Below are 15,852 nucleotides of genomic sequence, written 5' to 3'. Positions count from 1 at the left end.
GGCTTTGGTACTGTCTATGGTTATTGATAGGTAAACTGAATTTCAGCAAATCGTACAGTACTGTAGTTAAGTATCTCTCTTGTAATATCACTTACGTGGATGAAGCCCACAGGGGTGGACGAAATATTCATGTTAAATCAATTATGTTTCAAAAATACATCACTGACTTGTTTTTATCAATGTCATCGCCTTCACTGCTATTTTTTTATGGGCAAAAACGTGCTACATCACTTCTGCAACCCCTGAAATGTGGCCATTCATGGGTCGCAACCCACATAAGATGTGCTACCTTACAGCGCTTGGCCATTCATGGGTCGCAACCCACATAAGATGTGCTGCCTTACAGCGCTGGTACCCATTTTCCAAAGTTAGGGGGGGGGGGGGATCATTTATTCGGTTTGCCAAGAGTACATCAAACTGAGAAGATTGACAGTTGAGCAAATGTTTATTTACTGTAAATATGTAGGCCTACATATGTTAGTTGGTCAATCTTTTTTCTTTACTTAAAGATTTACCATTTCTAGACTACATGCAGTACTAAGCTTTGTGCTAATGAAACTGTAAATTTTACACTTTATAGTAGGTTATGTCACCTTGTATCTGTATCTATGTTGATTTTGCAAATTAACTGACAAAAGAAAGATGACAAACTCATGAAATATCATCTAATGTATTTCCTACACAACAACTGAAATATATTACATATTTACAGAAAGCAAGAGTTTTGCAAGATAAAAATTTCGAAAATGATGATTTTTTATGCAACGCTATACTGAAGCACATTGAGTAATAATATTGTATTATTAAACTTAAATGGTGAAAAAAATATTCACTAAACAACTATAAAAACAGACTCAACATTGCATTACTCAAACTTCACTATATATACAGTATTATAACTGCTTCTAAGAGTAGTTTGGTTTGCTATTCATGTGTTGAATTTTAAGTTAGAAAGTAGAAACACTTTGAATACAATCCCGCCCAATAAATGAGGTAGAATTAAATTATCCATATTCGATTTGAAAATAGAATTTCAATTATTGATTCAATGAATATCTTAAGAATTACTGTAATTCTTACAAATCACATTTGATTAAACCACAATCAACAAATCTAAAATCTCAGCCAGAATATTAATACTGTACAATAAACTGATGATAAAATAGGTCTCATAAAATACTGTAAAAACTGATATTTTCAGGGATGCACAAAACCAGATCTCTAAATCTGAAATGAAGCAACCTAAAGCAAGTAATACACAGGTAATAATGTGCACAAATATTAAATAAGTATTTGAATTTTATACATTTCAGATGCATCTGCAAATATTCAAAAGTAAAGGAAAGAAAATTACAGTATTTTATACCATTATCACTAACAAATTACACATCAAAATACAAAATCAAATAAAAAGTATTAACACTATCACTTATGAATTACCAATCAAAATATTTGTTCATTAGAATGACATTTTGAAATATGTAAATATACAATGTGTAAAAACTGTCAGAAATATATAGTGTATCAAGATCACTACAAATTGTTTTATCAAATGCTATCTTTAAAATATTTCGTTTTTTATACTACAGTACAGGATATTTTAAAGAAATTAAAACCATTTCATGATACCTGTTACTATATTATTTCCTTGAATTGTTAGCATGGCTAGCTAACATAACTATACAAACAGTAATGAAAGTATATATTACTCAGGGGAACTCATGAAGAATTATTTTTTTCCTTTCTTTTGCGATCTAGTAGATCTTTTCTGTTTTGGAGATTCTAATTTCTTCACTGGAGATGCTTTTGCTACTACTGTTTTGGTTCGTGTAGCTCGCTTAGACTTGGGACTTGGTTTAGATGTCTTTGGAGCAGCAGGCGTGGATTTGGCAGCTTTCTTATTTCTGGTTCTTCGTGGACTTGGATCTGAAAGGACCTCAATAGCTAGTGCCTTTGCAGATTTACCTCGTGCAGTTTTCTTAGGTTCTGTTTTTTTTACAGGGCTGGCAATGGCTGCCTTTCCTCTTCTACTTTTACTTGCAGGTTTTGGAACCACTGGAGTAGGTTCTGGTACAGGCTCGTCAACTGAAGTGTTACCACGCCTAGAAGCTCTTGCTTTGGGTTGAGTATTAACATTCTTCTTCACAGAAGATTTCTTTACTGCACCCCGTTGCGATCGTGTCACCTTTGGCGGACTTGCCACTTCTACCAAAGAAACTTCAGCCCCACGTCTAGACCTCTTAGCTCTAGGGGGACTTGATATTTCTTTAGATACTTCAAGTTCCAATGTCTTTGAAAGATCTCGTTTTTTTGAGGTCTTTGGTACATTTTTTGACTTGGAGGCTTTCTGTTGGGTCACATCAGGAACAAGTTCCATGTTAGAAGGAGCATCTCTCTTAGAACGTGTCGATCTAGCTTTAGGTGGGGAAAGCAACACTTCTGCTTTTTTAGCTTGAACAACTGTTTTAGTTTTATTTGCTCTTGATTTCTTAGGTGTAATTGTCTTTGCTGGAGCACGTGTTTTTGGAGCCTTTGGTGCACTGTCTGAATTAGATGCTTGGGTCTGTTCAGGAACAGTTTCCACTTTAGATGGAGGTTGCTTTTTAGAACGTGTAGATCTAGCTTTAGGTGGGGACAGCACCACATTTGGTGTCTTAGTTTGAACAACTTTTTTGCGTCTGCTTGATTTTGTCTTTTGAGGGCTTGCTGCTGGAGAAGCATTCTCAACAGGTTTAGGTGTCTTTGCAGGTGCCTGGGTCTTTGGTGCCTTTGGTAAACTGTCTGGCTTGGATGCTTTTTGTTGGGCGACTTCAGGAAGAGGCACTACTTTAGATGGAGCTTGCCTTTTAGAACGTGTAGATCTAGCTTTAGTGGGAGAAAGCACTACCTCCGTTTTCTTAGTTTGAGCAACTGCCTTACGTCTACTTGATTTTGATCTTTGTGAGCTTGGTACCGGAGAAGTAACCTTAACTGGTGATTGTTTAAATTGGACTCTTCCTCGTTTAGCTGGCTTCTTTGCACTTTCTTCTGCTTTCTGTTTAACTTCTTGTGTGGCAGCTTTTGGTGTTGCAGCTCTTGGTGTAGTAGCTTTAGCTGCTGGAGATTTGGATTTTGCATCTAGTGTTGGTTCTGGACTTGGGAACATCTCTGCAACTCCAGTAAAGTCTTCCAGAGACTGCTGATTTTTTTGCCTTGGAGTCTTCATAATTCTTGTTAAACCAAAGTCTTTATCAACAGGTGATGTCTGTTTGGGTTTTGATTCAATTCTTGCTCGTTTAGCTGGCTTCTTTGTACTAGCTTCTGCTTTCCGTTTTAAAGACAGTTTGGCTTTTGGTGTTGCAGCTCTTGGTGCGGTAGCTTTGGCTATTGGAGATTTAGATTTCGGAGTTAGTGTTTGTTTTGGACTAGTAAACATCTCTGCAACTCCAATAAAGTCTTCAACAGCCTGACTTTTTTGCTTTGGAGTCTTCATTATTCTTTTCAAACCAAAGTCTTTATTAACAGGTGATGCTGTCTGCTTTGATTTGGGTACAACTCTTGCTCTTTTAGCTGGCTTCTTTGCACTTTCTTCTGCTTTCCTTTTCAAGGAGAGTTTTACTTTAGGTGTTGCAGCTCTTGTTGTGGTAGTTTTTGCTGCTGGAGATTTAGATTTTGCAGCTGGTGTTGGTTTTGGACTTGGGAACATCTCTGCAACTCCAATAAATTCTTCCACAACCTGATTTTTTTGCTTTGGTGTTCTCATAATTCTTTTCAAACCAAAGTCTTTACCCACAGGTGATGCCTTCTGTTTTGGTGTTTTAACCAATCTACTGATTCCAATCGTATCTTCTACTGGTTTAGTCTTTTGCTTGGGGGTTTGTTTTTGGAAAACCCTCTTGGCAGGTGATTTTGAGGGGGTCGCTGAAGTCTTAAGTGGAGACACAAACTTGCTGACTGACGCCCTTTTTGGAGTTTTCTTGGATTTTACAATTTTGGCAGGAGACCTGGATGGAGTTTTGGTTGTGGCCAGAGGTGGAACAAATTTATTTGACTGTCTCCTTGGCGTCTCTTTTGTAGTCAATTTCTTTGCTGGTGTTTTGGATGGGGTACCTGTCAATACTAATGGGGAAACAAATATATCTGATTCTCTTCTAAATTGAGGAGAAACTTTGTAAGGAGATGTACTTTTCCTTGGGCTTGGAGCACGTGATGTGAGTGGTGAGACTGACATAACCCCAGGACCTTCAGGTGTTTTGGGTGTCTTTGGTGATATAGTATCTAATTCTGGTGACTGTCTAGGCATCTTCGATTTTGGAGATGGTGTCTGGAAAAGATCTTCAAGTCCTGTGAAATTTTCATCATTGATACTTGATTTTGAAGCGAATTTTTTACTTGGAGTTTTGCGTCCTTTTCGTGTTTTTGATACAACAGGTAATGGGGTTCTTGCTTTGCCAATGATAATTGTAGCTGGTGATTCAACATGACCAGTGCTCTTAACACCACCTCTTGCCGCCTACAAAAAGTATTGTACATTGATGATTAGAAAATTCAGGAAAGTTTTCCAAGAAATAATTTTAACTAAGCACATACTAACCATTCAACAACCACTAATATATTAAGGTTTTTATAATAGAAATACATAAAACATGACATACACATACTGTATTGTTGAATTCTTAAAACTTAATACAAAGTTTAAAAAAAAAATACAGTCCCACATCGGGAATTTCATGGGTTATCCTTGCATCTCATTTAGTTGTTCCTGCGGTTTTATTGTTTATATTGCTGCTGTTTAATGCTTGCTATTGTTTATGAAGCATTAAAATAAAATGATTTTTTTTTTTCTTCGATTTTTGATGTTTTTATGATTAACTGTTTACTGTATTTCAAGACTAAATCTTTTATTAGCAATATGGAATGGTAATTTGTAACATATTTAACAAATTTTTAACTGAATGTTTTTAATGCTTTTTACATCATAAATGGTTTTATGTGTGTATGTTTTTAAAATGCAAATAAATCAAATCAAAATCCTTCATTAAAAAATGTCACAATATTATGAAATTATCAGTGTTATAATCTACCTTTGGAGTCCTTAGGCGGGTGATGGCTGGATGAACTGGCTTGCTTACACGACCTGCCTTAATACTCAATGGTTCTGCTCTCACCTTCACATTACTCTGTTTTCGAGCACCTTTCTTTACAATGTCTGCCCATGTTTTAGCCTTGGTTGATTTTGGTGTCTTGGAACGTGATGATTTTGGAGTTTTTCTACTTGGAGTAGTCACAGATTGTGTTTTTTCAAAAACTGGAGTGGATTTTGGCTTGAGAACTGGGGTCTTATCAGCTTTTGCAACTGGTGTCCTTTTTGATGGTTTCAGTTCAATACCCTATCCAGAAAGAAAAAACCGTAGCAGATTAATTTTCCATCATCTATTCTTCGGGTGAATCTTAAATGAAACACTGTGATTTCTGTGATGATTATAGCTGAAGTTATCTCTATCTGCGGTCAATTGCAACATTGTACCAGGCTAATTAGAGGCAACGACTAGAACTGAAAGATTGAGTGCATAGATTCTTTTGCTATGTACTGTAAATAAATAAAGATTTTGGCAGAAAAAAAAAAGAAGAAAATTTGCAGAAAGAACCTACCTTTTGAATATCTTTTCTTAGGGGTGTTATCATTTTCTTCTTTGTTGCTTTCAATTCAATTCCTTGCTGAATAGATTCACGGAGTGGAGTAGCCATAGCTTTTTTGGTTGCCTTTAACTGTTTGCCTGCTGCGATATCCTTCCTTAAAGGAGTAGAAAGCCTCTTGGGGGTAGATCGTTTATCAGAAATGGTTGATGATAAGTTCTGAATGGCTTTGTTTGAGGGTGGTGTTTGAAAAAGGTTAGGCAGTCCAGTGAAACTTTCATCAGCTAAAGCAGCCGGAGGTTTTACATTTCGCTTGGGAGATGAACGCCCTGGATTCTCTGCTTTTGTATGAGAAACAGATGGTTTGGGAGTTTCTATTTTAGGTTTGGGTTTAGGGGTGTTGGCCTTTGGAGTTCTGGGTGTTGACATTTTGGTTGACTTTGCTGGAGTAGATGCCTTTGGTGTAGACTTAGGAGTCCTGTCCTTAGGACTTGCTTGTTTTGGAGATGGTGTTTTGTCCTTAGGACTTGCTTGTTTTGGAGATGGTGTTTTGGCCTTAGGACTTGCTTGTCTTGGAGATGGTGTTTTGGCCTTAGGACTTGCTTGTTTTGGAGATGGTGTTTTGGCCTTAGGACTTGCTTGTCTTGGAGATGGTGTTTTGGCCTTAGGACTTGCTTGTTTTGGAGATGGTGTTTTGGCCTTAGGACTTGCTTGTCTTGGAGATGGTGTTTTGGCCTTAGGACTTGCTTGTTTTGGAGATGGTGTTTTGGCCTTAGGACTTGCTTGTCTTGGAGATGGTGTTTTGGCCTTAGGACTTGCTTGTTTTGGAGATGGTGTTTTGGCCTTAGGACTTGCTTGTCTTGGAGATGGTGTTTTGGCCTTAGGACTTGCTTGTTTTGGAGATGGTGTTTTGGCCTTAGGACTTGCTTGTCTTGGAGATGGTGTTTTGGCCTTAGGACTTGCTTGTTTTGGAGATGGTGTTTTGGCCTTAGGACTTGCTTGTCTTGGAGATGGTGTTTTGTCCTTAGGACTTGCTTGTTTTGGAGATGGTGTTTTGGCCTTAGGACTTGCTTGTTTTGGAGATGGTGTTTTGGCCTTAGGACTTGCTTGTCTTGGAGATGGTGTTTTGGCCTTAGGACTTGCTTGTTTTGAAGATGGTGTTTTGGCCTTTGGACTTGCTCGTTTTGGAGATGGTGTGTTGGCCTTCAGACTAGCTCTTTTTGGAGATGGTGTCTTGGTCTTTGAACTGGTTTGTTTTGGAGACGGCGTCTTGGCCTTTGGGCTGGCACGTTTTGGAGATGGTGTCTTGGCCTTCGGACTTGCCCGTTTTGGAGATGGTGTCTTAGCTTTGGACAATTTTGGAGACTGTTTAACTGGTGTATGTTTCTTAGGCGACTCCTCTGGAATCACTGGATGCAACTGAGCCGCTAGGGATGCTCGTTTTTTGTATTTTGGTGTAAAACCTGGACTGGCAACTGCTGCTCCACTGACTGTCTTTCTGCGTCCTGGTGTTGCACCTCTTCTGAGTGGGGTGGATGGTGGGAGTTTCTTGTCAAAATGTTCTGGACTAAGCTGAGGACCAAATGATACTCTCTTTCGCTTTGATAACGATTCAATGTTACCGACAGACTTGCGTTTTGGTGTAGATTTCTTCTTTTCCACAGTTTTAACAGCTGAAAATACAACTAAAATGGTTACAGTATTGGAGCTTATGACTTAAGTAGTATTGTACAAGAATTAGAGAAAAATATAGCACACAGCCACTTTCTAAATAGCATTAGTTAGCAAACATACCTGGGGATTTCTGCTTAGTTTCCCGGGGAGATTCTTCAACTACAGGTGCAGAGCGGCGCCTCAGTTGATCTATGGCAGTCTTTAGTGGGGTTGACGATGGCTGGCGTGGGCTTCCAAAAGGTACACCCTGAAGAGATCATGGAATGATTAAGGCATGTGTTATATTTCAAATATTAGGATTGAACAGACAGAACATATTTGATGATGCAGATAAATTACAAATTCATTAAACCTTGACATTTTTACTCAAATTATTATGATGTGGTGTGCATACATTATCATCTAAGGAAATTTAATATGAAATTATTTAAAATTCTTAAAAAAAGCCATCTTCAAATGCAATGATTATGTAATACAATATATTAGTATTTTCAAGGCCAATGAGCAAACAATTTATTTACGTATCAATTAATTTAATATTTTCAAAAATAATTAAATTCTGTTTAAATTTTAATGAACATAGTGATGAATGTAATTATCTATACTTCAAATAGCTGAAGCAAAACATGTTACCTTGGCAGATATCTTCTTGAGTGATCCACTCAGCCTTTTAGGAGACTTCTTTATTTGAGGCGAAGCTGCTGCAATTTAATGAAAGATTATCATTACTTATAAAGAACTTTATATCAGTTTTTGTTGTGAATACTGAAACAGACCCCTGGATTTTGCATTCATACTCTTCACACATTACTGTAGCGCAGCCATAGACTAATTGACAGGGGGAAAAAAGCCATAGTACAGGAAAGCTACATGAATAAATTTTTAATACGACATTCCTTAGAAATTAAACAAAGAAAAAAACACTTATTATCCCTGTTTGTTTAACACTCTGGCCGCCAAACACGGAGATCTCAGTGTTTGCTAACGCAACGCTCAACCGCCAAACACGGAGATCTCCGTGTTTCAGATTTTTGTACAGAATCCGATAGATGGGGTAATTACCAACATGTACTGACAATTTGAACACTATATTCACTCTGGACCGTAAGTAGTTCGCTATTTCTTTGTTTACATTAGCGTTGTGCGGTATTGATTTACTTTCACAAAATCGCTATTATCTCAGCTTCATTGTGCAAAATTGCGTAAATCTCCAAAAGTGAGTCATTTTCATTTTACTGTTATGGACCGATTGTGATTAGAATAAAATGTTTGGTACCATTGTAAAGCTAACATGTTTGTAGTTCTTGTAGTGTTCACTACATGCCAATCTGATCACATACACACTCTCAACGAGCTTCGGAAAAGTGTCTGGCGGTGGCTGATACTATTTTTTCAAACCACTGGCGATCAGAGTGTTAATATCAAATTTTGTTTGAGTTTTCCCCCGGCTGAGCATTTACTATCTTGTTTATGCCTAATTAGTGAGAAATACAATATGTTCTTTTTACCTTTCTGTGCCTTTGGAGATGGTGTTTTCTTGGTAGGTGTCTTGACAGGTGTTTTTTTCACCTCTGAATCAGGTGATTTTGCAACAGCTGATTTTCTTGGCGTATTTCGCTTACTTGCAGGTTTTGGAGGCGTCTTTGCAACAGGCGACGTCACAGATTTCGTAGAAGTTTTTGCAACAGGGGACTTCACAGGTTTTGAAGTTGTCTCTGCAACAGGGGACTTTGCACGCTTGGAAGGCGTTTTTGCAACAGGTGACTTTATTTTTACAGCTGGGGATTTGGCTGGGGTCCTTTTATCAGAATTTGCTTTGGCTGAATCAACAGGAGATCCTTCAGGCATTCCTTTGGCTTTTGAAGGAGTTTTCTTTAGAGGTGTTTTCTTTGCAGGTGTCTTTGTTGGTGTGAGTGGCTTTGGAAGGGATGCCTTCACAGGTGTCTTATTGGGTGTCTGGGAGGTACCATTGTTTGGAGCAACCTTTTTACCTGACTTTGGTGTCTGCATGGACTGTCGCCTTGAATTACGGTTGTCGGTTGTTGATGAGACAACTGGACTCTGAATCAGGCTTAACCGTTTCCCACTAGGTTTTGGCGATGCGCGCATTGATGATCCTGGGGGATACTCAAACCTGAAATACAAAATTTATAAAATATATACTTAATAAACATCTTTCAATTAGGAATACACAACAACAAAAGTCCTGTTTGAGGGCAATAGTATATTAAAAAGTTCAAAAGTTTAAATTAATTATAATATTTTATAACACTTATTTATAATTATTCTTTGTTTTAGAGTCAGTACCATTTTAGATGTACCATAGTTCCTCGGGTATAGTCCCACTTCAGGTATAATCCCACCCCCAACTTTACGCCCAACTTCGCGTACAGGCATTTCCCCGGGCAAAATCCATGGGTATAATTTAGGTGAGTAGGCCTAGGTTGGTAAATTTAACAAATACTCACAAAGTATCAAGGATTTAGCTCCGAATTCGGCAGGCTTAAAACTCTTCCAATTAATTGGACCAGGCATTGGTCGCCGTAAAGTTGAATACAAAGCCCATTCCTGTAAATTCTTGTTGTTTACTGTTGTCACTAAAATAAACAGATCGCTAACTGCGGCTAAAAATAGACAACACCGTGGTCCATCCCTACAGAGACCCGCCTAGAGGGCTGATCGGATCCTTAATTCACAGCGTGAAGATTCGCGTGTCCCACAGCTTTGGCTAAAAATAGACAACACTGCGGTCCATCCCTGAACAGACCTGCCCAGTGGGCTGATCGGATTGTTCACAATGTTAAGACTGCACATGTTCCACAGGGACTCTCGCTGCTAAAAATTACTTGTTACATCATGCATTTACAAGTGGGTGGTCTTCACCACATGCGATGGATGATTGGTTGGATTGGTTGGATTGGTTGGTAAAAATAATCTACGACATCCAAAAAATTTTAGGCATAGGCTGGCCTAGCTCGAAGTAAGACCAAAATATGGCCTCTCTAGCTTGGCGCCTAGGCCTACTAACTATAATAGGGAGATTCGGCGATGGGCGTCACATGACCTAACTTGGGTGTTGGATAAAAACAATTGACTGACACAGCAGTGTTTTACATGGAGATTGCTATTGCGGCCATCCCTTGTTTATTGCTGTATAGATCATCATAATTCCTAGTAAACTATACCAAATTGATTGGAAATTAAACTTCAGAATTTTGCCTTAATGGTTTGCTAAAGCTGTAAAGGATACTGGCCGCAAACATTTTTTTGACAAATGTTATGCCTAGGCCCCTGCACCTCTACAGCATGGTTAGTTATTTATGATAGTCTTCGACACACGAACTACGCTGCAATGTTAGGGCTAGCTAAGTTTTATAAAGGATCACTTAAATTTCAAAGCACACAATCCTTGGAGAACGCTATGATAAGTAAATAAACACTATTTTGAACAATCATATTGCCTTTCCTAGCCATTTATTTCTCTCCTAACAGTGGGTGGTTGTTTTCGTAACCATAACATTATCTTTTCCTATACTATCGCACGATTATGCTTTTTTCATGTATACCCAAGTTAAGTCATGTGACCGGCAGTAAACAAACATTGCCGAATCCTTCTATTATGGTGTTCCCTGCCCTTTAATGTTTGAATAAACTTTGATTTCTTTACCGGAATATAGTTTTTGTTTTTAGTTTTTGCCATTGAATCTTTGGGCAGTTGTTCAAATGCATTGTCATTTTTGTTTTGTTCATGCACACCCCACAAAATCGGCCCAATTCGCATTCATGGGGGGGGGGATTATACCCAGGGAACTATGGTAAATGCTTATGTAGTTTAAAAGATATCAAACTCAATTAAATGGTTTATAGCAAAAGTATTAAACCAACCTGAATGATCTGTCACTGATAGTGAATACATCCATGTGATGAATCTTCTCATTTTTCGTAATAGGCTTTCCATTTAACAATGTTGGATTAGTTGCACTCAAGTTGGTCAGTATGATCTGAAGGTATAGAAACAAGTCATGAGCCAGCATTCATTTTTGTCTGCGCAATTTGAGATAATAAAATTTTAAATATTTATATTGCTTACTTTGAAAATTTCACAGTTACTTCTATCAAAAGATTAGAATGAGAAAATATTTTCGATAGTATTGACTCAGTTCATTACATATGGTGTGTGTAAACAGAAACTGTTGGCAAATGATAAACCACACAATTTGACATTATGAACTTCAACCAGAACATTAAAAGCAATACTATTATTTATAAGGCAATAGGAAATTGATTATTTAGCTTTCTCAAATTCTTATATATTTCTCTCAAATTGAAAACTTACTGGTTAGCAAAGTTTCAAATATTTCTAGGTAAATTGAAAACATTTATTACTGTAGTGTACTATACTGAACATTGTAATCTAGATTTGGGTATGGAATTTTTTCCCAGACATGCCTGAGAATTAAGTATGTGTTGCAGCTTTCATTTTGTATTATTCAAGGGAGTGTTTGTTTGAGTATCAATTCATATTCACTTCAAATGAAAAAATATATGACTCGGCCCTCAAAATTAGGGATAAAGCACGCCGACAAAAAATTGCTGACGTTAAAAAATTGACGCCGGTCCCATTTTCAAAAAGTTGTCAAGTACTAGGCCTAAACCTTGGCTAGTACTAAGTACTAGCCTACGCGTGCCTAGGCCTACTTGGACCATCGGATCCCCAGAGTGCTGTGGAGTTCTAGGTAGACCTAGGCTAGCCGCAGTGATAAAAAATAAGCACTAACCATGGATGTTGAAATATGTTTACATGTTACTTTTGTGAAAACGAATTAAAACTAAAATACTCTGGGCATATTTATCCCTAAAATAAAAGCCACCACAGTCAAAAGGATAACAAACTTTGGCGACAACCAACACGCTCGACTTGCAGTTCTTTCTAGGAGATGTTGGGGACACACTGCAGAACGTGTGAGTTGGGGATCGTCTTTCACTTTCACTAAAATCAACGGAGAATACAGACAGAACAGCTACATGTGTGTAAGGGATTAACTTAGAAGTTCCGTTTTTTTTTAATTAATGTAATTTATTCGTGAAAAGTAGCAGTACTTTTCTGCACGTCGGCAATTTTCTCGCCGGCGACGAGTGCCTAGACGCCGGCACTGCCGAATGCCGACGTTAATTTTGAGGGCTGATGAATAAATTCCTTCTAGTAAAATAACTGCCTTATAAAATTTATTGAACAAATACTGTATACATACACATTTTAATCCACTGTATTTTTAACATTCAAATGTTGACACAGTACACTGACATTTTAAGGGAAGGCATGTTTTGACGGTAAAGATGTTGATGACTCATGATAACAATTTATCAGGATACTTTTAAGACTTCAGTATTTCTATGAACCCAAGATTCCTGACAGTACTCAAGATGGTACTGTACATATACATCCAACTAACCTCTGCATTTTTCTTCACTGAGATCTTGCAATGCTCAACAGATACATTGGCTAACTGAATCCGTATGTCACATTCGTTAGTTCTGAAATGATAAACAGTATAAACATCAGATTTGTTTATATAATATGCAACTTGATATTTAACTCAAAGAAACACCTACAATTGTATAATTTCATTATTTCTGCATACAAGTAAAAGTTTCAAATAAATAATTGCTGATTATTGTATAACAATTTATTCCAGTTTTTAACTGGCTAACATTATTTAAAGTTAAGCATATCAAATCCTACAATATTTTTTTACATTCACTGAAAAATATTTTTTGTAAACAGACTATTAAGCATTAGTTTAATCACCATCCAGAATGTGCATATTTACTCCAACAACATGCTTTCTTTTTTATGTGATTTGAAGTTAAGCATATCAAATCCTACAATATTTTTTTACATTCACTGAAAAATATTTTTTGTAAACAGACTATTAAGCATTAGTTTAATCACCATCCAGAATGTGCATATTTACTCCAACAACATGCTTTCTTTTTTATGTGATTTGGCATCAAATCAAAAATACACTTGAAACAAAATTCATTTTCAATCTTATTACTGCTAAATTTTTGATCCAGTCTATTTTAATGTTTGTAACATGTTTGTTAATTCCATAGATAATGTTACATGCCTGGTCATTTCATAACATGAACAGGCTGTGGATAATTATGGGTGACGAACACAAGCATTGCAATGAAATGACAAGATTGTAACCATGATGGTCAATTTTACAAATCTGATTGCATTGCTTAGTGAGGGCTCACTTTAACACTAAGTAACCTAAAAAAAAAAACTATTTTAAAACAAGGATAAAAACTAACTACAGTAATTCGAAAATCACTGAATATGAAATTTTTAATTATAATCTTTCATTTATTGAGTGTATGCAATTTACCTGTAAACTTAATGGACCTTTCCGCTAAGTCCTGCCCCTTGGATATTGTTGCTAAGGTCCTACGAACAGTGTAAAAAACATACACAAACACGTACATTTGTGGGAAAACATGTGTGTTGTGATAAACGCACATACTCCTGTCTCTGTTCTGATTGGTCAGTTGTTAAATTTGATTGACACTCTGGAAAGGTCTCTTTACAATCACCACACACATCCACTTTTTCAAATTTTAATCTTTGCATTCATTAGAAAAAGCTACGTCTAATAGCACAGTTGAAATGAAAAGAATTAAACCTGGAGCTTTGATTAATAAGTAAAATAATGTACATACCTTCCAAATAAACACTGATCAGCAGTTAATGGGAAATGGGCACCATCAGCTCCATTCCTCTTGATCACCACAATTTTACCATGAAGTGGCATCTTTGTTACTTACCCTAAGCTTCAATATAGGAAAAAGAAAATACACAAATATTAGGCCAAGGAAGAAAAAAAAAACTGTTAAGAAATAGTTTGTTAATTTTGGCAACTAATGAAATGCAAAAAGTGAATAATAATAATAGGGTACATTTGTATAGCACCAGTATCCATCAAACAAGATACTCATGGCGCTTGATGTTTGGAAGAGGATGACTAGTAACTCGTTGTTCAGTGACTTTCATCACCCCTCAGGGTCCCTTCGTTTCTATGTCACCTAGTAAACCACAGGGTTCGAACTTCCTCACAGCATCGACAGTAATTGCTGTAGAAAGGGCCTTCCACTGCAGGCTCGGCAGCAAACTTCCCCTCCCCCCAGTTTTTAAAAATATTCAAAAATCAGTATCTCATTCACTGTTCCCCAGTTTTTTTGTCAAACAGCTTTTCTAGTTGGCCATTACTGTATCTAATAATATTACGTTTTAAAAGTTATAGATTTTCCCTTTTTGTCTGATAGTGCGTTTTAATTGCAAATGGTTTTCATGGTGACAATTTTCATTGAAAAATTATATGAATGAAATGCAAGTCACCAAGATAGAAGAAATGCAGAGGGTCACCATCTAATACATTAAAAATCAAGAGATAACTTGCTGTCTTGTGTTTGTCTTAGAATAACATACGGTATCATATCAGTAACCAGAATTTCATCAAGTGAAGAATTTATATTGTTAAACTGTGGATTTAAATTTTGACGATTTACGTTGTTTTATGTGTTAATTGTTGGAGCTGGCTTGGCCCTAACCTTTAAACTCCAGTCTTGTTAACTCATTATTCAATCAATTAAGTATAGCATGTCGACGAATCCATTTTATTTTATTCTCAAATCCTTTTAATAATGTAATAAATCAAATTGACTGAAAACATACAAAACCAAATTCCATTTATAACATGCCAAAAAATGGTCCTACAATTTAAAACAGTGCAGTGCAAAATTCGTTGTTGGCGTGACAGAAGACTCATGTTTTGTGCATAAGCCTAGAAAGATCTAGATAAGCCTACCATTCAGTACATTATCAAACCCACAGCACAGCACAACAGTGGCACAGGCATCGCCGTCGCTATTGATTGTTGCTATTTTTACGCTGACGGGTTTAAAAATAATTACTCGACATTTAACACCACAACGTAGGCCAAGGCTTTGGTGCGAGTACAGTACTAGCCTAGGCCAAAATATAATGCCTAGGCTAGGACTATAACATTACACTTATAGGCTAGGTCTTACTTTAAAGCTATACAGCACCCTCGTTAGAGTAGGCTAGTCCGTTAGCTAGGCTGGCCTAGGCCGATTTTTTTGTTTAGCGTGACAGCAAATAATGTTCGTTGCGTGGCCTTCATTCAAATACGATCACCCGACATTGTAGCGTCAGTACAATTAGTGGAATTTACGAATCAAATTACAACATAAATACAATAAATGCTTTAAAATATCTGTTTTATAGCAATAGAGTATAAACTAATAAACCAAATATATATATTCTAAAGTATTTTATAAACACTTAAATTAATGAAAAACGAAATTATAATGTAGACTTACTTGAGAAACATACAGGACCACTTCCGCGCGAGTAATTTGTAACTGACGGAGAGCAATTTGAAAATTGTAGACATACATATAAACAAAGTAGACCATTATTTGGACACCGTTTTCAACATTATAATTTTAAATGTAAGAGTTACAGCTCTCAGATAT

The 15,852-nt window shown here is 36.8% G+C and overlaps 1 protein-coding gene across 3 annotated transcripts; it reads right to left on the bottom strand.

Moving 5' to 3' along the window:
• Positions 1-654: 654 nt before the first annotated feature.
• Positions 655-15,852, bottom strand: LOC117102280 (proteoglycan 4-like). Of its 3 annotated transcripts, none has more exons than XM_033242514.1 (11): positions 15,697-15,852; positions 14,017-14,127; positions 12,744-12,825; positions 11,176-11,291; positions 8,799-9,424; positions 7,924-7,991; positions 7,411-7,537; positions 6,316-7,289; positions 5,632-6,099; positions 5,064-5,369; positions 655-4,492 (listed from the first exon to the last, which is right to left on the bottom strand). In XM_033242514.1, exons 2-11 carry the CDS (start codon positions 14,106-14,108, stop codon positions 1,730-1,732), a joined length of 5,622 nt encoding a protein of 1,873 aa, XP_033098405.1. In that variant the 5' UTR covers positions 14,109-14,127; positions 15,697-15,852; the 3' UTR covers positions 655-1,729. The 3 variants fall into 3 exon arrangements, with proteins under 3 accessions (XP_033098405.1, XP_033098406.1, XP_033098407.1); XM_033242515.1 differs by having other exon boundaries at positions 7,924-7,988; XM_033242516.1 differs by having other exon boundaries at positions 6,712-7,289; positions 15,697-15,851.

The sequence above is a fragment of the Anneissia japonica genome, unplaced genomic scaffold (assembly GCF_011630105.1).
Source record: "Anneissia japonica isolate Jap-2015-1 unplaced genomic scaffold, ASM1163010v1 scaffold165_len1371125_cov188, whole genome shotgun sequence".
NCBI lineage: Eukaryota > Metazoa > Echinodermata > Crinoidea > Comatulida > Comatulidae > Anneissia > Anneissia japonica.
This window is presented reverse-complemented; position numbering and strand designations above follow the sequence as displayed.

What these genes read in the sequence shown, in the direction of transcription:
- LOC117102280 (XM_033242514.1), bottom strand. Translation starts at nt 14,108, where the DNA reads ATGCCACTTCATGGTAAAATTGTGGTGATCAAGAGGAATGGAGCTGAT. An exon ending in TCAAGAAGATATCTGCCAAG is followed by an intron (nt 7,538 to 7,923) that starts GTAACATGTTTT and finishes TGATCTCTTCAG; the next exon opens with GGTGTACCTTTTGGAAGCCC. An exon ending in CCCGCCTAAGGACTCCAAAG is followed by an intron (nt 4,493 to 5,063) that starts GTAGATTATAAC and finishes TACTTTTTGTAG; the next exon opens with GCGGCAAGAGGTGGTGTTAA.